The 25779-nt window shown below is 35.9% G+C and overlaps 1 protein-coding gene across 1 annotated transcript in view; it reads right to left on the bottom strand.

Moving 5' to 3' along the window:
• Positions 1–24861, bottom strand: part of LOC139709215 (uncharacterized) — a 47857-nt gene extending 22996 nt beyond the window's left edge. Inside the window, exons 1-11 of the mRNA XM_071621164.1 lie at positions 24813–24861; positions 21650–21822; positions 17496–17591; positions 12204–12341; positions 10841–11015; positions 9183–9223; positions 5300–5482; positions 4640–4705; positions 3090–3261; positions 1345–1512; positions 993–1083 (exon numbers count right to left, since the gene is read on the bottom strand). Of these exons, the coding sequence (XP_071477265.1) occupies positions 993–1083; positions 1345–1512; positions 3090–3261; positions 4640–4705; positions 5300–5482; positions 9183–9223; positions 10841–11015; positions 12204–12341; positions 17496–17591; positions 21650–21790 (1271 nt within the window). The 5' untranslated portion in view covers positions 21791–21822; positions 24813–24861. The remainder of the gene's footprint in view (positions 1–992; positions 1084–1344; positions 1513–3089; positions 3262–4639; positions 4706–5299; positions 5483–9182; positions 9224–10840; positions 11016–12203; positions 12342–17495; positions 17592–21649; positions 21823–24812) is intronic.
• Between the last annotated feature and the right edge of the window lie 918 nt (positions 24862–25779).

The raw sequence follows: 25779 nt of genomic DNA on the forward strand, positions 1-25779 counted from the left end.
CACCTACTTTGACTCCTGACATGAAATCAAGGGATGCGACTCTTTGTTGGTTTTGTGGTGCACCGTCACGTTATTGTCTTTCATTGCAAATGTCCTTGAAAATATTCAAAAACTGATAACAAAAGACCAGTTAAACACAATCAGCAATGAGAGACATAAATGAAAAAAAAAAAGTTTTGTTCTGTTCATCTCTATATAAACTTCAAACAATATCAACGTGGGAAACTTAGGAGGGGAAAAATAAGAATTTTCTGAGAATCCAAACTTCAAATAACATGGGGAGTAAGGGTATAAAGATGGTTAAATGAACAAAACATATTCATTTTATTCATTCAATTTGATAATTCATTAAATCATGTGGCAAAGTCAAGAAGCATAATAATTGGCAATTTTCCTCATTTGAGAAATCAATTCAAAATCATACCGAATTTGTTGATGCTGATTCTTCTCTCATTTCATTTGAATTTCGATTTGACAGTACATTCTTCATTTAACACAAATATTTTGAGCCTTTATTGAGCCTTCGGTCTTCAAAGACATCAAAGAGGTCAAAGGTATATTTTTGCAACTGAATACATTTTTTTTCATCTTGAATTTGTCTTTTGTTCTTATTGTTACATGGACCAACATTTACGCATTAATGACAATGTTCATTTCTGCATTTTTTTCTTTTGTGCCTAGGGAGAGAAAAACAAAGGTGTTCACCCACACGACCGGGCGTAAAATTTTCTCTTTATTGCCTTAAATACTCAGTTGATAGCCAATTAAATCACCTTTCACATGAAAAAAAAAAATTCTTTGAGAAATATAAACTTTAAAAGTTGTTACTTTTTTATGAGTGTACATATACCTTTATATTATGTACATATATATATATATATATATATATATATGAGAAAAAGGGACAGACAGACATACAGACACAGAGAGAGAGAGAGAGAGAGGGGGGGGGGAGGGAGATAGAGAGTTTTCCTGCACATTTCATTTTTTACCCTGTGATGGATCCTGATGTGTTATACTCAGTGTTCTGGGGTGTCTCGATAGTATCATCTGCCTTGATCTGTATAGCAGTAAATCTGACCTCTATAAAGAGAGAAGTAGATAACTGTCAGTATACCACACAAAAAGAGCGTTTCAATGACAGAAATACAAATGAATATCATTTAAAGAATGACAAAATAAAGAGAGAGAGAGAATAGAAATTGATATCATAATAAGAAACGTGCTATGAAAACACACAAAGCAGCACAAAACCCAACACTTACACACACACACACACACACACACACACACACACACACAATGCATATACCCCCCCCCCCCCGACTCAATGCTTGTTCTTACCAGAACTGTTGATGTTTTTCCCGAGAAGGTCTCGGAGATTCATTTCAGCATGCACAGACACCAGCTGCTCCTCCGAGACTTCCTCGTCGCCGTCAGGGACGAGAGTTTCGAGATTGATGTCCAGTATGCCATCGTTCTCATTGATCTCGACAGGTGAAGACACAATCACTGAAATTGACATTGACATATTATACAAGTTTAGCAATGATAACAATAATGATATTACTTTATTGCACCAAATGCACTCTGCCGAGTGCTCAACACGTCATAAATGCAGAGCAACGCTATGACATGATGTTATATATAAGTATATATATATATATATATATATATATATATACAATATACAATATGTATTCATACATAATATCATATAATTCAGTAGGTTGTCCATGTGTTGGCAAGATAATAAGATAAAAAAAACCATGTATATATATATATATATATATATATATAATATTATATAATATATATTCATACATAATATCATAATTCAGTAGGTTGTCCATGTGTTGGCAAGATAATAAGATTAAAAAACAAAACTGGAGCAAAGTTCATGCTGTATTCACCAACGATTTATTTCTGCACACACATTTTCGAGAAACTCTCTCTTTCCCAAGTCTATCAACACTTGAAACCGTCGGAGAATACAGCATAAACTTTGTTATAGTTTTGTTTTTTATCATATTATATATAAATGAAGATTTTTTTTTCGCAAAAAAACCATAAGTCCATATTTACCAAATGGAGATATTTGCGATTAATGGCCAAGAAAAAGAAGGAGACTATTGTAAACAAGAACTTTTCTGCTTCTTTTGGCCATAACTTAAAAAAATCTACCTATATATGTAGTGACAATATATCATTTAAAAAGTATTATTTTTACTTTCATGACAGAGACCGTATTTCAAAATCTTCAAAAATGGACTTATCGGTTTTTGCGAACAAACGCTTTATGTGTAAACTTTTTCATAGATGTACTAAAGTATTGTTCTATGTTCTCTTTCACGAGGAATATGTCTTATCGTTTCGTTTGATACATTACTACAACCTATATGCTACTCACGGGGGGACTGCATTCTACAAGCTAGGCTTTTTAGCAGTCCCCTCCATTTCCGACTTTTTTCTGTATTTCGATTCAGTTACAGTTTGCCCATGCATTTCTTCATCTAAACTATTTTCTCTCATTGTTAACTAATGACGTTCCTTTTAATCTCATTTGAATATGCAAACGTCATATTATATACTTTGCTCGGAAATGAAATCAATTGAATTGAATTGAAATGAAATGAAATGAAGTTTACCCTATAGGGGACTGCATAATGCAAATTCCACTTTTAGCAGCTCCTCATTTTTCATTTATCCGATTTAAATGAATAAGATAATAAAAAGTGAATAGATTAACAATGAAATTATTCTACAGTGCTATGTTACATGAAATGTATTTTCATTTTTGCGAATGGAAATGGAAGAACATGATTGAATGATTAAATTTATACAATTTCAAATATTATGTACATATTACACGAGACAGACACATTAGCGAAATTATGATAGTTTCACCACAAAATAAACAACATACCTATTCGTGCAATTTAAAAGAAAATTCCTAGCCTTGATGTCATAATGCATTTTCACAATATCATATCACATTTGAAATAAAAAACAAACAAGCAAACGAGGAAAAGAAGAAAGTATGTTAAATTTGCAGCAATGATTTATTAAACTATGCAAGATAGACTAACCAATTGAGGGTGTGGTAGCAACGATAGTTTTATCGCCGGCTTCTGCCGTCACCGTCCCGATGGCGCTTTCGATGATGAGAATTGCCGATGCCTGCTGATTAGCCAATCTCTTGTTCTCCTGCTCAGTAGACGCGTAACGATTTGCCGGGGTGGTGAGTCCCGGAGCTACCGTCTGTTTCGAAGAGAAGAAAATAACATTATGACATTGTTGTTTTGATTTTTTTTTTGTCCTGTTTTGTTTGAACACCTCGCACAAGACAACACACAGACAGACAGACAGGCACAAAAAATACACTTTTAATGTTTTTTTTAATTCGAATTCTGTTTAATATCAAAATTGTTTTTACAATGACACAAATACAAACAATGCTTCCATGTAGATCCATACAAACAACCTCCCAAAAAGAAAAAAAAAACAAACAACAAAAAACAAAACCTACGAATATGTATCAAACAGAGTTGCAATACATATTTAGATATAGAGTACAAAATTCATCTCGAGCAACTTTTTTAAGCTCATAAGCATTTGCTAAGTCTTTCAAAATAAATAATGAAAGGACGACATGACACGAAAGCCTTTTGTAAACTCGTATAGCATAATTCATTTCAGTGAACGATCGATATCGGTATATTTTACGTTAAAATGATAACCCTTCAGCCCTTTATATCTGTTAAAAAACGAAAGAAAATAATCAAATAATAATCTTGCGGCATTAACCAAGTGATCCACATCTATGTTCCCTATTCCACGCTAACCACCAATCCCCACCCCGTCTCAATACGCTTTACCCAGCCCTGTCCTCCTCAAACATACACAATAAATATACACATACACACGGGCCCTCACCAACACAAACACACACACACACACACACACACACACACACACACACACACACACACACTCAGTCTCACGCACACCTATCCATAATGAGAAAATACAAATACAAAAAAAAAATATGATTCGAGAAACTCGGGGTCTCATAGCTTGGCCATGTTGATGGGATGAATTGTAATAATGATTGCGACTCTGCCAATGATGCAATACAATGTAAAGGCCCAGTTTATCTTTGGCAGCAGCGATTTGAAAAATGTTCAAGATATCACATTTGACACAAATGTGTGGGTCAGTTGTATCACAAAACATCCTTCCATATAAAATTTTTGCAATGAAGCCTAAAATGTATGGAGATATCACAATTTTTTCTCATTAAAACACAACTGTAGAGCAGTTTTGTGTGGACACATTTTTTTGTAACTACTGTTCACATTTTGTATATCTAACAATACTTAACATCGATTATACTGGTTGAAATTTTACATTGGTTGTTTTTATCCCTAAATCACACTTTAGAACTATTTTGAAGTTCTAGATCTGGGTTTTTGTTTCTTCTGCAAATGGCAAATTATGCCTGTAATGTTTATTAGCTCCTTCAATTCCGCTGAAAGTCATGCCGATTACCATAAGACGAACCATAAAACATATACTCTGAACAAAGAAAAAGGAAGAAGAATAAAAAAAAAAGAACTCTGTAAATTCAATTACTCACCGCTGTAACAGTCAGCAAGCGAGTGGTCACCGTTTCCCAAACTTTTGTGGCTACTTCGGCTAGGGCCTGGATAAACATAGGTGAAAATTAAAGTTCTCTACGATTCTAAATTCTCATATAAAATGACATCTCTTACAGAATTCAACTCTGCGATTGGTCTGTATAGTGTCACTATCATGAACAAACCTTACATTGCCATAATGTTGCTGATTTTTTTTTTCATCGATAGTGTATGAAATCAGTATCGGCCTCACTTACAATACTTTATAATGAGGTCAAATGCAGTACATTGATAGTTTATGCAGCATGCACCTGTCACAAGTTAACATCTTTATTGATTTCATTTTATAAAGATTCGTTTCAGCCCATTTGTTTGTCATGCCTATCTTTGGTTTTATTTTCTATCTGTTCCGTTAATGCTGTTGTTCCTGTAAATATCATGTCCTCATGTCACCGTTACTATATTACTTTCTATTACCTTATACGAACATGAAATCACTTTGAATTGAATTGAATTGATTACATTGATGTAAAACAACACACACACACACACACACACACACACAAAACCCTCATACACTATTTGTGAAAAATGTTGATTGCATAGATAAAAACTATGGATTCCCCACTCATGCGAAATCGTTAAAAAAAAATACCAACCTCTGTCAGGTTCTGGGCCAGCTCTGGTTGATCGGACAGGTCCAAAGTTCCGTTGCCGACTATGGTGAGGGCGTCGAGAAAGAGAACGGTTTCATCTTGGGTGAGCTCGTGGGTGTCATCGAGGGCATCTATAGACAAAGCTATGCCTTCGGCTATATTCAACGTATTGTTGGTGGCGGAGAGCTGCGAGTTTACAAAAACGATAATAAAGAGAAACTAGAGGAAAGACACGGAAGCCTTCTGTATAGGCGGCTGAAAGAAGACTATAGGCAGAAGTCATCTATGACCTATTTACACCATGTAACAAGCTCAAGCAGGACAAAACCAAAACAAAACGAATAAGATGAGCATCAAATACACATCAAAAACAAACAACATACCTACAGACATGAAAACATGTAAACTGATAACCTATTATACGAATAACAAAATAAGGTTGATATTGTTCAGCATAAACGAAATTGTCTTTAAAGGAGATAGAGACTGCGATATGTAGATAGGCCTACTTTTGATATTTCATCTAGTGTCAGTTTTGATTATGAGTGTAAAAACGGCAGCAAACAGAAACAAATAAACCCAAAGAGAAACAAAATAAACCTACCGTCGCTACAGGACGGAATTTCAGTGTTTGTTTGCTTTTCGCTTAAATCTTTGTTCTATTTAGCTTTGGTTTGAGCCGTAATGATGCTGGATGATAAAAAATCTGCCATTGAAAATTCTGGTGCACAGAGTTTCCAAGTTGACTTTTATAACAGTAAGCCGAGGGGAGGAATTAAGGAATTGAAAGTTTGTATACTTACTATACACGTATTATTTCTATATGAAAATGTATAGTGTCATAAATTTCCCCTGAAAAGTAATATTGCAATCCTTTTTTAGTCTAGTTTATCCACTAGTATTTATCATTGGTTAAAGAAATAAAGAAGAAAAAATAGAGGTGCGCGTCCGCCCACTTTAGGTTCGTAAGGGCGCCAGCCCCCTCCCCCCCCCTCTTCCCCTCCATTTGCGGAATTCCTAGACCCGCCCCTGACTATTTTCTTGGTTTATCATTGTTGTTCAGGGCAAGGAAAGTCTTTAGGTTAACGTAGACACTGTTTTTCTGCTTTAGTAGTCTCAAATGAGATTCACATGGTGGAATGACGTAGATTGACCTATGACTTATGTGTAACTTTAGAAATTTGTGTTAAAGTGAGTCGTGTTTGATCATAATCATTTCTTGGGTCTTTTTTTTCTTTGCATTCATGCTACTGCTATAATCTAAGTAAATGAATCGTATGTCTTATTTCTATTATTACATGTAGGCACACAACTCCTGAAATAATCATACATTTGAATATCCTGTTTGTTTGTTTTTTTTTAGTAGTGTACTACAATGTTTAACAATTAAGCAATAATACTTTCAGAGATAAGAGAGTTGTGCTTACTTGATAGGAATACACAACAAATTTTACTTCTGTGCTTGTGTGTGTGTGTTTTTAAACCTTTCGTGTATACTGTCAACAAAATTATTGAAGTCATCACAGCCCCTCATGTTTGATGAGCTATTTCTGCCATGCGCCGTCTTCGAAACACTTTCACCTTTACACCCAATATTTGCTCAAATACCCAAATTTGATGTTAAGGGCATGCACAAACTTGCTTGTTGAATTTACTTTTGTTATTACAACGCATTTGAAATTTGCGTTACATCGCACTACAGTTTTCCCTAGCGTTGCTGGTAACCTTCTCATAGGCAATGAAGATATAGGTTTACTCTCGAGAGTTTTATTGAAGAACCACCCCCCCCCCCCCAGCACAAACACTCACACAAACAAATCAAACTGTCATTTTCTGATCTGGTCACGTTCAAATATTCGTTGACCTGCATTTTTTCCTTTATCTTTTATTCATTTGCTCTTTACCATATCATTTTCTAATCGACGCAAAAAGAATTTGCAGGCCGTTTTATGCCATTGGTATATCTTTTTTCACTTCTGTTATTGGTACTATTATTATTTCTTTGTTTCCTGACAAGATTGAAGCGGCCTGACGAGAATGGAGACCGTGCTTATTAGCTGCTGAATGGAATGGTGATCGAGACTCTAGCCGAGGTTGATTGTGAAGGCATATTGTTAATTCATTAATACCACTTCGTTTTAGTCTATTCCACCCTGGAAGCCATCGTTGCAAACTAATTGACTTAATGGCATATAGCGTTCGCTCGCCTTGACTGGTCATATACATTATGTATACCACTTCCTCTCCCTTCACGCCAGGCTGATGAGAGTAACCTCGATTCAAGGATTTTGTAGGCATTAAAACCCGTTTTGTTTCTTTCCCCTCCCTTGTGTTTCCATTGAAGCGTTCGATCATTTTGTAATGTGATTTTGTTTGATTGTTTGTTTTCTTCTTTGCAAGATCATGCCTTTCTGCATTTCAGTTGCTTTTTTTCTCTCTCTCTTTCTTGTTGTTGTTATTTAGTTTCACTGTAGTTCTAAATTTCTAATAAGAATAAAAAAGAAAGAAAAAAAGGAACAAAAACAAGAGAATAGCTCCACTGATGCAAATGTTTCATTTTCTCCCCCTCTAGCCTTCTCTCCCATAACAACTCACAATCTCATGAAGATTTAAGTAGACAGACGAAATAAGAACTAACTTCTAAGGGTTTTCAATCGACTCCAAAGTAATCATGAAATATAATCAAAAGCTAATGTTATAGTCTGTCATTTCTTAGATTCAATTAAAACATCATTTATGGAAATTTAAACATTTCTATAATTGAATCAGAAATGAATGTATTTTGAAGCAACACACACACATAATCACACACAGACACAGACACACACACACACACACACACACACACAACCAAAAAACAAAAACAAAACAGGCGCGTAAACTGCATTTTCTGCCAGAGAAAGCTCTGTAAAATACATTTGAAGTTTACTACTGTCTGTCCTGGATGATAGGTATAGACACTCTACGGTATGGTGCTATTGAACAATGTCAATTTTAGGAGAGAAGATTTTTTTTTTACACAGAAACAAAGATGATGATAATGTTCTTCTTGTTCTAACTAAATTAGTGTCACTGGAAAGTCATGCAGTAAAGCGCTATTGCACTTGAGCAGGTACAGTGCTGTACAATATCGTGTTGGCAGTAAATGCGCTGATTAAAATGTTTCAAAGGGTTTTCAAATAATACAGTTGGAATCTCGGATGAAAACAAAAAAAGATACATGACATCTTATTAAACAGCACATAATGTAGTATTAAGAAAGAGGTAAGAGGCCATATGGGCGCTGGAAGTAGAATTATTGACGGTACATGCCATCTGAAAGAATGTCATGAAAAGTTTAGCAAAATCATGCCGGATAAAAAAAGCAAGTGGGTAGATATTTTAATCGATAGTGTTCGCTCGTATCAATTGAGTCAGCAGAATATCAAAGCTATCAGAACAACAACAACAACAACAACAAATGTGCAATCATGTAAAACGATGTGTATATACTGATGTAGGCAGACATACATTATCTCTATGCAGTTGGCCATAGGAACAAAGCTGAAATCGGAAACAAGTAGGCATTTATTAGCAGAAACACATGCAGATACAAAAGAGGTACAAACTGACAAGGACATGCAGTTATTTGCAATGCAACTTTTATGAGATCGCCCGTATATTGCCAATATAAGAAGTGTATATGGCTTGCGTGAAGACAAAAGCAACAACATCAAAAAACAAACAAACAAACAAGTACACGCACACACACACAAACAAACACACAAACAGAAACTGTCCTATCGAGTGGTAGCCATGGACAATGTAAACACAAGCGGTGCTTTGCAGTCCATCTCCCGCAAAGAGTTGAAACGCAAAACAAGAGGGGGGATGCACCATCAGTTACCAAGTTGTTCAAGTAGGAGAGTGCAGGGTCGATATCCTTGGCTGGATGGTAGAGAGAGGGGGTGAACAGTGAGAAGGCCGACTTGAGTACCTCTTTAGTATAGTTGTGTCTGTTGTTCATTGTCAGTTACATAATGAAAAAAATCTACGATGTCAATATGGATACAGTAACTGCAACAAAGGAGTTGCCATAGTACCGACCTTTAACAGATACGTTTTAAAGTAATTGATTCCAAGGGGCAGTCATGCGTATAGAAAGAAACAGCAGAAAAACTCAGCAGCAAAATATCCTTGATATGAGAAAATAAGAAAAAAAAATATTATTTTTCTACTGGAGGACACAAGTGGGCAATGTGTAATCTTATAGCAATAAACGATAATTAGCTATGTACACACACACACAACACACACACACACGCACACACACACATACACATACACACACATGTATAAAAAACAGGTGAAACTGGCGAAACGAATATTTTACATAGGCCCCTAAATTTTGATGTGTAGCTTTCTGGATGGGACAAGTGTGATGAAACACGAAAACATGCACTCACAAACACAGACCTCACAAGAAAAAACACATAGTTTTATCAAGTAGCCCTTCTGCATTCGGAAAATCGGCATGTCCTAGCCTACGGTCGGTCACATCCAAAAATTTTGATTACCGATAGATAATCACCAACATGTCGAATAATTGCAAAAATTGCCTCATCAATGTATATCATTTAACTCCAAACTTCCAAGACACAAAATGTTTGTTGCAATAGGTGAACTTCAGACATCTGAAACATATTTTAGACATTGTGTTTTGCTTATAATTCGGAGAGTTTGTAATAACTGATGGTTTACTGTGCAGTTTACTGAGCACAAAATGGGACTAGTCCATTGTTTTGACGCGTAGTGCTGCTGGAAAAAGTGGTCCGACCTTGTATGAGTTTGATTTTATTGGCGTTTCTTCTGCGGTGGCGTGTTTTCCCGCGGATTTTGTGAATGTCCTCCTGCCTCTTTGTGATTGACCGGAAATGTTTTTCACGTAAAGTGAGTGGGCGAGCCCCGGATGTAGGGTGATACCAACTAATATCGCCCCGCTGACGTCGACGACCGATCAAAAATACCAACTACAATTGCCCCGCAAAAACTACCTCATATACATGTAGGTAATAATTCATAATAAACGCCAACACAATTATCATCATCTTACAAAAAGTTTTCTTGAAGTCTGGTGTATACGGGACACGCCGGTGTGTTTATGTGTGTGTATATAATGTTTATGTCCCGTCTATCTATGTCTTTATTGTCTTTCTGTGAAAGAAAAGAAAAAACACACTCTACTTATGATGAAAATTTACCACTACTAATCTGGAAAACGATACAAAAATTGCCTAACTAAAAACTTAAACGAATAATGGCAGCTTGATTAAGAGATTTTTCGTAAAAAAAAAAGAATGGTGTTTTACAAAGATGCATACATGCTTAAAATAAAATTGATAAAATCATTAAACTGACTAGATACAAAAAGTACATGGCTGTCCAGCTATCAATTTCATAGTTTTATGCAAATGTCACTATTGTACTCTTTAATTTTGTCAGAAATAAAATGGAATGGAATGATATGAAACAAAATAAAATGAGTCAAAGAACTTTCCTTCTTACCGATCTCATTGCAGCCTGTAATCTGCAGTTTGAAGGAGCTACCGGTAGACACATTGCCAAAGTGAACGAAGAGGTATGAAGCCTTGAAGTAGGTCTCCTCCACGTGTCTGAACGTGCCGTCGGTGAAGTTGAGCTCGTTCCAAACCAGGGCGATGTCTGCGTTCGGGGCATAGTACTAGAGCAGGGGTTAATATCATGTATACTTCTTACTTTTATATCAAAATGCATATTCATTTATGCTTGTATATGTTTAAATATGTAATTATGTCACGTTTCTCGTTTCGATATTGTTCCATTAGCCCTCAAGAATTATTGTGGCACCTTATTAAAACAAAATACAACATTTCTTATAACCATTTGTTTGAGTGGGAGGTTTCACGAGAAGTTTTGCGGGAAGTCTATAGTCACCCGCTGAAAAAATATCGCGATCTTATAATCTTGGCAATCTTTAAGATCAAGATCTTAAATATCGCGATCTTATAAACTTCGCGATCTTTTGCCAGTGTGAGCGCCGCTTCAACAATTACATGGATTAAAAAAAAAAAAGCAATCGCGTTCCTGTCCACTCAAGCTTTAACAGACGATAACATTATTTATCAGTTTAGGCATGTCGACTTTTACTCTTCCATCCTCACGTCAATACTCTCTCCCTTTTCTATCAATCTATCTATCCATTGTTTTACCGTGTTTCAATTGTATCATTTTCTTGAAATGATAAACGCATACTACATAGAACAATGTCTTTGTTTTAATCATAAGAAGAACTGATTGCTCTTTTCGCACTATTAGATCGTTACTCCATAAAATTAACAGAGCAAACAGTTGTTTGATTTGACCGTCTTTAACATGGTAATTTTGGACAAAACACCAATGTAAGGTTTACAGTGCATTTGATTTGAATGAAAAATGCGTATTTTGATTCCATGAACAAAATTTATATATTTCTCACAAATGATAAGCAGCATACAGAAGAAGGACTGCTATTATTGATAAACGGTTCTTTGAAAACGTGACAGCCCAGAGAATGTATGTATAGAATACGGAAAGTATACATAAACGTTTATTGCATGAGCCTTATATTCAAGTACATAGATACTTAAGACTATGGTCAATTTTGGTACGGTTAATTTTGATGACGGTAGGATAATGATGTGAGAAAATTGTAATAATAAAGATGATAAAGATATTGGTGATGATTAAGATGATGGTGATAAAAAAAAACTGTATGCACAGAAATATCGGTAGTAGCGTAAACAAAAGTGAGACATAGACATAGAGAGAGAGAGAGAGAGAGAGAGAGAGGGTAGAGAAAGAGAGGAAACAACAAGAACGTTACAAAGGGTACACATAGATTTACGCTTACCCCTGGGGTGATGTACTGCCAGAGAAGGGTGTTCACGGTGGGCTGGTCATTGCATGGTACGGTGTAGCCGTAGGCCACTTCAAAGTTCACCCCTGTGGAGTCTGTGTTTGTGCCTGCTTCGAGAGTCAAGGTCTTCACCTGTTGATGTTGTCGAATGCAGCAACATTTAAAGGGATCATATAGTTTTGGTTAAGACCTAATTTCAGGTTACTAACATTTTTGGGTGAGATAATGAGAAACCTCTTATGAAACATGAAAGAGCATGTAATTCTATGAGGAATTCAATGTTTATTTGATGCAAATTGGTTTTTAAATGGCTGAGATATCCAAAAAAGAGTGATTCTAATGAAGTGTGGGACCCACACTTTATTACGATCGCTTTGTTTTACTTTGTTTTTGAATGTTTCAGTCATTCCAGACCGAATTTTCATCAAATAAACTTTGAATTCATCTTTAAATGGTATGATCTGTTCTATATCACAAGTGTTTTCTTGGTATCTCGCAAAAAGTTAGAAGCCCAATTCTCACCTCCACCAATACTGTACTATCCCTTTAACCCTCGCGTACCCGAATATTATTATTTCTACAAGAATTATAAAAGATTGGGAAATTTCTTCGTAAGATAGATAACTTTCAAACTCCCTTTCATGCAGATGCTGTTGTGGATGCTATTGCTAGGGTTATTGTATACAGATCTGTTTTCAGTATAAAACATACTGAGAAGTATGATGTCTTTGTGAGTATAAAGATGACCATTATCAAACACTACAAAAATGGATGACGAATCTAAAACTGATGAATATACACCCATGATGTACATGATTCCATCATTTTTCAATGGATTTAGCGCCTATTGGAATCAAACTCTTCAAATATGAAATGAACTGTCTTCGTTTTTCACCTTTTCTTTTCCCTCAACCATACCTCAGCTGGTGTAAAAAAACAAACATTCACAAAAACTCCATCACACCACTATTAATTATTATATTAGAGTAGTTGAAGTTCATCAAGTAATTGAAAACTTACAGCACTAAGATTTTATAAGCATAACCGTAGAAATTGCAACCGAATGATATTCAGCTAAACGCTTTTTATTTTCCCAATATCATAAAACGATTAGGGACTTTTGAAAAAAAAAAATTAATATCGTACTTAATTAAAATCTTCAAAAGTACAAATGAAAATACAAAAGTAAATGCCTTAAATTCCAAGATTGACCGCGACATAAACAAAAGAAATGTAGAAATTAACTTATATTTTGGCTTTGCCACAGTGAGAAACGAAATACTTAAAAAAGCGAACTATAAAGCTGAAAGTATCAGCATCTGCTGACGCTCAATTATGCAAAGTTTAATCGATAACCGTATGCGAAAGTCAAGTCATCGTCTCTTTCTGCATTGGTCTCTCAAGTAATCCATTGCTACTTCCTTCTATCATCTATCTCTACCATGGACACGATTTGAAGAGTAACAAACATTCATATGCAGAAGTACTTTCTTCATTTTTCTACTCATTATCACATGCATTTTGTTAATTTACGTGTTTGCACTCATTACTATGTTCTGCTTTAATATACATTGTACTATTTGTTATTGTTTATTTGATTGAAACAAAGTAAACTTTAATTCGAGTTTTGAATTTGGGGATTACACTAAGTTAGCGCCATCTTTCTTTGTTTTCGAGTGGTTCACAATATTATACAAACTTGCTTTTTAGTGGACCTCTCAATTCTTTTTTTTTCTCAACTGAAGCATAACTTTATACATTTGCCTGTGTGCATTCTTATGTTTATCTGTATCATTTATCCTTTGCAAAGTCGAATGTTTGTTTATGATATAATACCTAATTTATTCTGTGTTATGTTTTGTTGGAAAAAGAAGAATGAAAATGAATGAATAAAAATAAAAATTGAAAATGAATTGTTTGTTCTCATCCCATCGTTCGCTTGTACTGTGACCATAGAGAAGATGATTTCTGTAGCTAGCATCTATAGTAGCTAACATCAGTATTAGAAAGGCTTCCGATTAATGAATCTCTTAGACAAAATAGAAAACGATATAATAGATATAACTATGCACGGAAAGCATCCGGCTTTCGCGGTAGAAGCATGGTGGAGTGCATCTCCCGTGCTGGAAAGAACACAGTGTCCCACAGTGTGTTCACAGTGTGTTAAATAAAATCATAGCCGACTATGTGAAAACGCACGAATTTAACAGTGTGAAGATAAAAAAGACAATTCCACATTGTGGGGTAGTTTACACAGAGAGTTCACATAGTAATGCTTTGTTTCACACTGTAAAATGACTCTCATTGTGTTCACAGTGTTAAAACGCTCGAATTTTGAAGAGATTTTACACTGTTTTCACAGTGTGCATGCTTCTGACACTGTGGGACACTGTGTTCTTTCCACCAGGATCAATCAAGACAGGTCATCTTGTCTGACCCACAGAGTGATGTGTAACCTTTTTAATCAAAATCATTGACAATTTACATAAGAGTAACGGTATTGAAGAACAACGTCTATATACACGATTATGATCAAATTCGTGTTGTAATTCTCTCAACACTTTGTACTTGCTCTTGACAACGGGTAAATTGTGACCGTGCACCTCAAAACGAACATAAAGTCGCACACACTGATTTTGCGTGAGGACTGAACATAAGTGAAATGGGTCAACCTAGCCGAACTTGACTTTTTCATATTTTCTGAAAGAGCGGGTCTTCTTTTACATTATGCTAAAATTTGGTATCATAAAACGGGCAGGAAAGTGTGTTTTTTTAGCAGTTTATCTCGAACATTTTTGGTAGATGAGTGTGATAAGTTGTGTCTTTAGAATCCCTTTTTCATTTCTGAAAAACCTTGTCCCCACTCTTCACTTTTAACTCTAATAACTTTTGAAAGGATAGTGCTACTGCTTTGAAAGTTAGCATTAATTATGGACAGAATGTGTTAATTAGGCATGCTTAATTTCAGTTTAATCTAATAATCCCTTCATTCTTGTTACTCTGGTGGTTTCCTTCCTGTTTTTTTGTCCCATTCATCGCACAGCCAGCACGGTTTGGTAAAGATTAAGCGCTTGAATAGACACTGTACTTTAGAACCTCTTTTCTCAGTTCACACTTTTCCTGAGTTTGTGCTTTCTTTCCAATATTTAGATAGGTTAAGAGAGACCATTTGATTTCAGTTATACATCATTTTAAAGCTTAAGTCTGCTCTCTCAGAATATGGTCTTAACTAAAAATTCATGTCTGGCGGCTTTTTGTTTGTTTTGAGGTGCAGGGTCACAATTGCACATATTGTAACGGCAACATAATCAATTGCGAAAGCAACAGGCATTGCGACGGGACGGATCAGTGAATCCCGAAGGCCGAATATTCCATCACACAAATTACTACAAGTTGATGCTGAATGTTGTTAAAGGCAGAACGCGATTGCGTGAAACAGTCATTACACCCTTAGCAATCTCTTATCATTTTGAATAGCCTTGTGTGCATAATCACTATAGATACAAACACATGCACACGGAACCGGCGCGCACACGCACCTGCACGCAAGCAGTGAAGAAAACAAATGAAGGCGTAAATGACACTCCACCTCGGTATTTCTGTTCTTTCTTTTTTTTTTAAAATAGAAATGCAGGTATACATTCAGAGATTCAGAGAGTCAAATTCATTTATTGTCCATTTAGGAAATTCTTCTTGTTGGCATGTGGGCGTATACACATACGTAGAATATCTGCATATACATACATGTATACATACGTAGATTCAGGTACATGTACACATATAAATAAATACAATTTTCAATATATACACAATCATAGAAGCATAATTCGATACTCACAATACAATAAACGCATACGTCATAACAAATTTATTATTCATTACAATTCATCATATTTATCGATCAACAACAAAACAAAAAATGAGAAGACGTGAAGCCCGTCCTTTCCGAGGGATTGCATTTTTATGTAACTTTTGCACACCCACACACACACACACACGCACGTATTCCAAAGGATAACACTTCGCGTCACGCCATTTATGACACATGTACATCACTGGATACATACAGGTGAAGGCAAACAAACGCATGCGCGCACTCACAAACATAACACACATACACGTTCGCACACACTCACACTCCATTTGATCAGTTACACTAAACTACTACAATTATACACATAAGACCGTCAGGAGAGTTTAGGTATCCTACATCGTGCACTGACGTCATGCACCATTGAGCATAACGCACCAAAACACAGGCACACCAATGCACATGCATTCATATTTGCAAACAAATTAAGATAGACTATAGATACGAATACATTAGTCAAAATCCCAGCTTTGTGAAAGGATCAGATTTTAGCAAAGGGGTTGTATAATATTGGAGGATATGAGAATAGGGTTTTTAACTTTTTGCGAGATATCAAGAAAAGAAACTTATACAGTACAGAGCATGCCACTTTAAGAGGAATTCAAAGGTTATTAGATGGAAATCGGTTTTGGAATCGCTGAGACATCCAAAAACAAAGTAAAACAAAGCAATCCTAATAAAAGATGTGTCCAGTGTTTCATTAGGAGTGCTCTTTTTTAATATCTTAGCCATTCTAGATAAAATTTCATTCAAATAAACGTTGTAATCCTTCTTGGAATTACATGCTCTTTTACATCATTTCCATGAAGGTTTCTCATTATCTCTCCAAAAAATATTAGAAACCTGCAGTTGGTGAAGTCCACCGAAAAATATACATTCCCTTAAAGGCAAATTTGAAAGAGGATAATAATGACTGGTTTCAATAACAATTGTACAGGCATTAAAACTATTCCGAATGATATGATTTGGAGAAAAACAAAACATCCAACAGCTACTTTTAAAGGGATAGTACAGTATTGGTGGAGATGAGAATTGGGCTTCTAACAATGATAAACACGGATCATAAATTCATGAATCATGAATCGCATAGCATTGTTGTTATGATTCATGTTTATCATTGTCCATCATTGTCTTTGCACTGACGAAGGTCTGAGGCAGACCGAAAATTTTGTAATAAAAACAATTGTAATAGTTGGATCCATGGCATACTTGAGACTCTTTCTTCTTTATATGTTATGTTATATATGTATTTACATTATAATTATGTTCATTTATTTTTCTAATTTGAAGGTCATAATAGTCCACAGGACTGGTGAACCTTTACGCTATATAGCCACTCCTGATATAATAGGTATATAACTATATTACATACTGCTGTATTGTAACGATGATTGTATAGTTCCATGTTCACTTACCAGCTGACCGCCATCCAAAAAGACGACAAAGTAGAAGTCAGTCATGCAGTCCACGTTGGTGAACACAAGCGAGCTTCCTGCGTCTTCGAACGTAACCTGTTCGACAGCAGATTGGAAATGATTGAATCATAATAAAAAAAGAACATCACAGGTGCTTCATACGGTTTCACTATAATACTTATGATGCGACCATAAGGACCAGGATATTTAAAGGGGTATTCCAGGCGATTTTCAACATTTCACATCACGTAAAACGTATATCGACAGCTTCATGTATAGATTTGTCGAATTTACTCTGGTTCTTGAACAGAAAAATTAATACTCTAAAGATCTTAAATAAATTACACTGAACAGTGTTGATGACATAAAAGCTTCACATATTTCAGAAATCTGACAGTGTAATTCCATGACAGTACCGTTTGCTTAACAAGTTCACCTGTGTATAATCTGTGCATGCCTTCTTCTTTTGTTCTGCTTCCTCGAGACCCAACCCATGCATTCTTATCAATGGTGAGGCTGCCATGTCATCATCCTTGTTCAATAGAATTTGCTACGTATTTTGAAAACATTCTTATTCCACATCCCGATCACTATAAATTCTGAAACTCTGTACTCGGTATAACTAATTTGTTTTGTTTTTTTCATAATAAGATTCTGAAAATTAAAGATTTGTTTTTGTTTCAACTCGGGCGATTCATGTATACTTATAATAATAACTGTCTTCCGTCTATTTTTAACTCCATGTTCATGAGCAACCGGACATATCATGGATATCCAACCAGACAGTCAAATGAATTTCATTTACCTTTATTAAGAACCGTGCTTGCTCAACAGACTTTCATTTATGTAGGTCCAAGATTCTGGAACTCCCTTCCCATGGACATAAAAAATTGAATTCTTTTAAAAAGAGATTGAAGAGTTTTCTTTTGAAGTCTTATAATGCAACCGAATAAATATAATTCTGTAATGTATCTTCTTTCACTATAGGCAGCGTTCTCTTGAAGCATCGACCATTTTTTACCGCGTTTAGTATTTGTGTATTCCTCACGTGCCCTCACGGTTACAGTGTGTTCCGCTGGAAAGCAGCTCAACACTGTTTCACTCTCGAAAACGCGTGGCTATTTGTCTCTGTGGGCTTCGCCCCTTGGTGTATGCATCAAAATAAGTTAGGTTTTCTCTCTCTCTCTCTCTCTCTTCCTCTTCTCCCCATTTTCTGTTCCCTATTTTCACACTTTTGCTTTCTTTTTCTTCTTTCTTTCTTTCTTTTTTTCTATTCCCGACTTTCCCAGTTTCCCGCTCTCTTTGTAGTTGTAAGTTTTTCACCCCCTTTACTTCCCCTCTTTCCCACTTTTCCCTCAGAGGTGCCCACATGTTACAAGCATAGTCTTTTGAGTGGGTACCTCCACTCTTTTTCACAGAGTGTATGAATAGAGTGTATGTTTCTTTTTGTAGTAAACATAAAGACATGAACATGTTGTTATCCCTGTCTGACTATGCATATTATCAACGACTCGCATGCCAAGTGTATCATATTGTTTTTTGTACATTCTGTTGGAAAAAGAGTGAAAATAAAGTTTGAATTTGAATTTGAATTCAAAATTTATAACTGTTCAAATTTAAAAGTCTAAACATCATCTGGAAGTCTCTTTGAACTGCGACCCTATTTTGGAATGTACAGAAGAATGTATGGCCGCCCTTAATTCCCTTTTTAGGCAGTTATCAAAATTGGAGGAAAATCGTTTGTCTGTTTTCTTTTTGTTTACGTCGACTGATTGCAATGGATAAGGGCCAGTCATGGGCCTGCCTAATAGTGGAATTAATGAGCAGTTTTGTAGGTAAAAGAACAAACGTGCTTTCATTGATCTTTTTTTCGTCAGTGTGATATTTTAACGATCTAATGGTTTTGCCTCTCAACCACCTACACACGGCGCTGCTGATACAAAAGTCAATCGTGGTCCTATCGCTGTCATAGTTTGTTTGTTTGTTTTTTTTTCGGGGGAAATGACTCTGAAAGACAATGAACTGCTAATTAAATTCTGTAGAGACCCCCAAAAAATTTGAAAAACACAATTAAGCATTGTGTGTGTTTGTGCGTGAAAACAATCAAACGCTTGAATTTACGACCAAAAAAAAAATGTATTCGGGTGAGGTATTTGTATACTCGTTTATTTTATTTTTCTTTATTGCTCATTAGGTTTTGTGTTTGCGCGATAAATGGTGATGATACTGTGAGTGTGTGTGTGTGTGTGTGTGTGTGTGTGTGTGTGTGTGTTTGTGTGAATGAATATATGTTATTGTTGTGCATGAGAGGTGAAGTAAAATAGCCAGACGAACAGTGTTAGGTGCCAATGATACCTCTCCTAGACAATTCCACGGGATACAGTTTAAAGGGGAAATCCAATCCAAAAGATGATTTAGTGTGATGAAAAAGAAAACAATCTTACGAGTTCAACGGTTAAAAAAAAAAATGACTGAAATCGGATGAAATATAAGGAAGTTATGAAATTCTGAAGTGTTGCTAATTTCTGCAAAACAGTTCTTGTACAGTGGATATCAATATGCAAATGAATGAGTTCACCATATCACAACCTCATAATTTTCCACTGATCATATGTCCTGGTTGAAGAACTTCAGAATACTGATCAGTTAGATATGTCAGGATTTGAGTCTTTAGCATAATTGCGTTGGACTGAACAAACTTGAAATTTCCTTCTTCTTTTTTGTACGGACTATTACATTTCTATGTCAAGTTGTGTGTGGATGACATGGTGACTTTGCTATTTGAATATTCATATGTGACCCTGCATCACAAAACCAACAAAAAAGTCGCCAGACATGGATTTTGGTCATGGACTCAAATGGACTTTCCTATCCTGAATCTAGACATTGGAAAGAAATCACAGACCCTGGAAAGTGTGAACAGAGAAAAGAGGCTCTGGAGTACGAGGTCTATTCAAGCGCTTAATCTTTACCAAGACGTGCTAGCCGTGAGTTGAATGGGACAAAAGCATGTTGTAACCAATGGCAATAAAGGCATTATCATAAATTGGGCTGAAATTGAGCGAGCTCTATGAACGCATTCTGCCTGTAGTTAGTGCCATCTTTCAAAGGAGTAGAGTGATCATTTTAATAGTAATTAGAGTTGAAAGTGAAGAGTATGCAAAGGCTTTTTTCAAGCAATGAAAAGGGGTCTGGAAGACATACTTGATCACACTACTCCATAAAGAGTGGCTGTAGAATGACTGCTAGAAACACACTTTCCCATTTATTTTATGGCCCCAAAGAAAAAAAAATGAAAAAAAAAAGAAAACCTTGTTGACCTGTTTTACATTTTTTTAAAGTTCTCACGTAAAGTCAAGGGATGCGACTTTTTGCTTGTTTTGTGATGCATGGTCAAATAAACATAGACTGTTCACGAATTGTTTCCTCAAAAAAAAAAAAAAAATAGCGAAACTTCAAAATGTCATAACCTCCCTATTTTCCATCAGATATCGATCTAAATCTTACCGTTTTGCTCTTTTTTTATCAGACTTGACTTTCCTATTAATGGATCATCAACTTATGTGGCAGATATTGTCAATCAAATAGCCCTCCCCCTCCCAAAAGTTTCGTACTGCTAAAGAAAATACTGAAATGGTTGAAGGCATAACTGACCATTCGCAGATGGAACAAAAACCCACTATTAGTGCTTTAAAATTGTTCTAAATTGTGAGGTAGGGGCAGAAACAACCACTGTAAATATTTAGATTGGCAAAATCGACGTGAACAATGTGAACAATAGTTGCAATACAAATGTTTCCATACTAAACCATCTACAGTTAACGTTTATTGAGAAAAAAACCCAGATATCTCCTTATATTTTACGCTTTATCTCGATAATCTCATATGATAGGATGTTTTGTGATACAAAAGACCTAAACATATGCATTGAATGTCATATCTTGAAATTTATTTAAAATTACTATTCCCAAAGGTAGACAGGAAATTTAAGGCGAGTAACATTCATATAATATGTACCTAGTTAAAAGCCAAATAATACATCACATGCATACACGCGAACACACACACACATAATTTATATATATATATATATATATATATATATATATATATATATATATATATATAAACCTATGGGACAACAAGTATCTTACCCCATTGGACAAGGACGTGTCGTTCCCGCAGGTAATGTTTGAGAATTCCCTGGTGCTCAGCTCCCTCTTCAGGAGATGACATCCGTCGGGGTCGGGGACAAGGGTTAGGTCCACGGTTGGGCAGTCATAGAGTTTAGGCATCGTACACTTACAATCACTGCTCTCCACCGCACCTGTCACATAAATGGATTGTAATTACCTTGTTTATGTCTAGTTGTAGATGTATCAATCAGATTCTACCCATTTATAAAATCATTTACATGCAAATGAAAGCCACCGTAACGGCGTGACAGTCGAAAGACATGGCTCTGGATTTGGACTTACCTATTAAAGGGACTGGAAAGTGCTGGTTGACATGAGGATTCAGGCTTATAAAATTTTTTTTGTGAGATAATGAGAAAGCTCTTAAGAGCTTGTAACTTAACAAATGATTAAGTGTTCATCAAAGATAAAAATTGACCTTGAGATAGCTACGATATTAAGAAAAAAAACACGATCCCATTGAATTTGACAAGCCATAACTTTTATTACATGTAGGTTCTCTTTAACTACCTTGTTTTGGATCATTATTATCTCGGTCCTTTCAAAACAGATTTTTGATCAATTTAATAAAGTTTTGATTCCCTTTAGAATTGTATGCTCTTTAATTTAATATTTCATTGAATGGTTTCTGAATATCTCGCAAAACGTTACAATCAGAATCTTTACCTCAACAAATACTGTATAGTCCTTCTAAAGTTCAAATCTAAGCCCCGTGAAAGAACAAAATCTTAAATACCATCAAAGGGAGTATTCTAAGTAGTAATGTTAAAGTGAACATAAACCCAAAGAGCATCATCTCCTCATCCAGTGGTTCCACCACCAAAATTTAAAAAAATTCATAACTTTTGCATCAATTGCCCAAACTTTTCCTCAAACTTTCACTGATGTGTTCTACTAATGTTATTGCTTTCACTCATTCCACATTGTTCTTTGGGTTTGAGTTCCCTTTAACCATTATTACGAATTTCACTATTTGTCGGCCAGTCTTCTTAATAAAAAAAAAACAAAAAAAAAACATCACTTTATCAGCGTAACGGCATAACAGGCAAACATAACGGTATGACATTGTATTGTTGGCGTGATAGACACAATGATATTTAATAATTTCGGTGGTCTTTTTTCAGATATGACCTAAACTACTGAAGTTATGTTTAATGTAAAAAAAAATAGATCATGCATATAATTATATTCGTTTTACATAAATAATCATGATGTGTATTTTGCTTGTTATCTCTTCTCTAAGCTCAAGGAACAAGTGAATACTATACTATAATGAGCTACCTTTAGGTCTGATTGTTCTTAAGAGGAGATTAAAAAAAAATAGATTCTCGTAAGGGCAAAACAACAAGACTATCATATTTTCTGTTTCGCTTACATACATGACAAGGCCAACCCCTTACCACCGTACCTCTTGGAGACCCATATCACTGAATATTTAACGTTGGTGATATCCTTGCTAAGGTTGAGGGAAAAAGGGCGCCATTTGCGAAGCAAACTTAATGAGAAAGCCATTCAGTTGCATCATCTATATGACCTTGTGTTATCAAGCGCGTGGCAAACACAATCGGTCCTCTGTATAATTAACGGTTAGAATGGCAGCAGTCTTGTGTGTCAGACGATACGGTGGGTGAATTAAGCGCCACGGCAACCTTTATCTACAGCCATTGTAGATCACAGAATCTTCTCGGCGACTTGCAAATAACAATGAAATTGCGAGCACACGCGAGAGCATCGGAATAATTCTAGTCTTTTCTTCAGGCCTCTCCAATTGTATTTAAAGGGGATGGCTTGTAACTGATCATTGGGAATCAGTGAGAATGCTGGGGGATGATTGTTCCAATCCTAGTGGGATTCATTTAAGAGTACATTATATGTATCTATTGTTGTGTGAAAATTATTTGCTTCAGAATGGTCTCATATTCAAGTAATGTGCAGTTTAATGTTTCCAGGTTAGTATGCCTGTACAGTGACGGGGCGATCGTTTACGGCCCGTCACAGATATTTACCCCAGTGAATTTCAAAAGCATGTTGGTACAAATGAATGACCTTTCTTCTGCTCATGCGCAAAGTGGAACTGCGATATTTAGATTGACATTTTAGATTCTCATGTCTCATTCAGGCAAGACTAGAGCCTTTATGGATCTATTTTTTTTTGGGGGGGGGGGGGGGCGGGTCTTATCATACGTGAACTTATACTTCTCTCCGTAGGGTTTCGTCAAAAATTTTTAATGGTTGCCGCGTAAGCCCTGAGATTATTTAGATGCAACATTCTACCGGTGTAGTGGCCTTAGCGGTGTTTTTTTCCCCTTTTTTCAATCATTCAAGACAAACAGGGTACAAAAAAAGGGGGGGAAATAACCTACCATGAGATTGCTCCCTCCCCCACCCACTCCTCACCACCCCCGCCCCTCGACGGGATACGCCTAGGTGCTTTTTGAATGGCTAGAGTATACCGATTTCAGAATGAAATTTAAAAACGTGACATCTCACAGACCGTTGCTTTATTATTTCATTTGGATGATTGGTAAAATCTGCTAGCATTGGTCTTGCATAACAGGCACAAACACACTCGCATTAACAAACACACAATTTTTGTGTGACATTTTTTCATATAATGCTTGCAAACTGCTTTGTCAAAGGGACTGCTATAATGCCCTTTATCAGTCCAAAATGGGATATATTGATTTTTTTCCCCTTTTGGGAGACTGCCCGGACAACATCCGTTTTCGAGTAAATATTTTAAATCACCCAAAGGCAAAGAAAGTGCACGAAAGTGAGAGAAATCACTTAGACAGATACAACTTAATTTGCTGAACAGCCGCTAATGGATCGCCAGTTCCGCAGCTTGTTTTCAATAGTTCTGCTCCAATGCTTTGAAAAAGTCATTTGCGTAATTAGTTGCATGACTATTACTACAGGCTTATCCTCAGATCTGCACATGCCCAAGTCGTAGATGTATACTAAACTATTGTATAAAATCTGTTTGACCGACTTTCACTCCAATGGCCACGTACTTTGGCTGATAGTGAAAATTGAATTGACCGAAAAAAAACCCAATATATAATACTCATTTATAGAATAAATTACGATATTCATATGTGTGGAAATGCGTGGTACTTACACGACTGTGCCAGTGCAGTCTTCAAGCTGAATCCGCAAATGAGAAGCAGCACGACCTGCAAATGCCATAAAAAAAAAAAAAAAAACGTATGAATATCATGAATAGTCGTCAGTGGTCTCTGTAAAAAAAAAGAGTCTCCTTCGTACATTTATTCCCGTTGATAATTTAGGTTAGATTACTTTACGTCAATTCATTGAGTATTAAAAACTTGATCGTATGATTATTATCAAACATCAGGCATATTTTTTGCTGGATTATAATAAAGCGTTGTATAATTTTGATATGAGTGCAATGCATATCAACACGATGCACCAGTGTTGTGCCAATTGCTGCTAAGGATGTGGAGTATTTGTGTTTCTTTTATGTAGCTCGATTACAAGGCTACTCAAGATGAAGATACTTACCACATGCCAAAACTATATTTGTGTATGGATGTTCTATTCTAGGTCTGAAAGCTACGCCATACAAGTTTAGAAATGACATAAAACAATCAAAGTAGTGAGCATGTTTGTTTTTTTTTTCTTCTCTCTTTTTCAGTGTCACTAAAATTACTCCAGATAAATGCATATCATTATGTGTGTGTCTGTGTTTTAGTGTCACATGCGTGCGTGCTTGTGTTTGTGGCGTGTCTGCATAATAATGCTCCTCGACACCTTTGCAACAACGATACATGTATTCGTCAGCTTTGGTTTCGCTAATTAGTAATATAATCAAAAGTGAAACAAATGATTTCTTTGAGTGACCTCGTGGGATTTGTTTATTTGTCTGTTTGTTTGTGTGTGTGTGTGTGTGTGTGTGTGTGTGTGTGCATTTCTGTTTCTTTTGCTTTTTGTTTGCGGGGGAATGGATGGTTGGTTGTGTGAGTTTGCCAATTGTGTTTACAAATAAGGTAATGACTCTGCTAAATGCACATTACGAAAGCAGTTGGCCTAATCAGAGAGGCCTTGCATTTGATTTGGTTACCCTT

Source organism: Diadema antillarum, unplaced genomic scaffold, assembly GCF_040938485.1.
Source record: "Diadema antillarum isolate AM-2024a unplaced genomic scaffold, OU_Dant_1.0 seq00001413_RagTag, whole genome shotgun sequence".
Taxonomy (NCBI): domain Eukaryota; kingdom Metazoa; phylum Echinodermata; class Echinoidea; order Diadematoida; family Diadematidae; genus Diadema; species Diadema antillarum.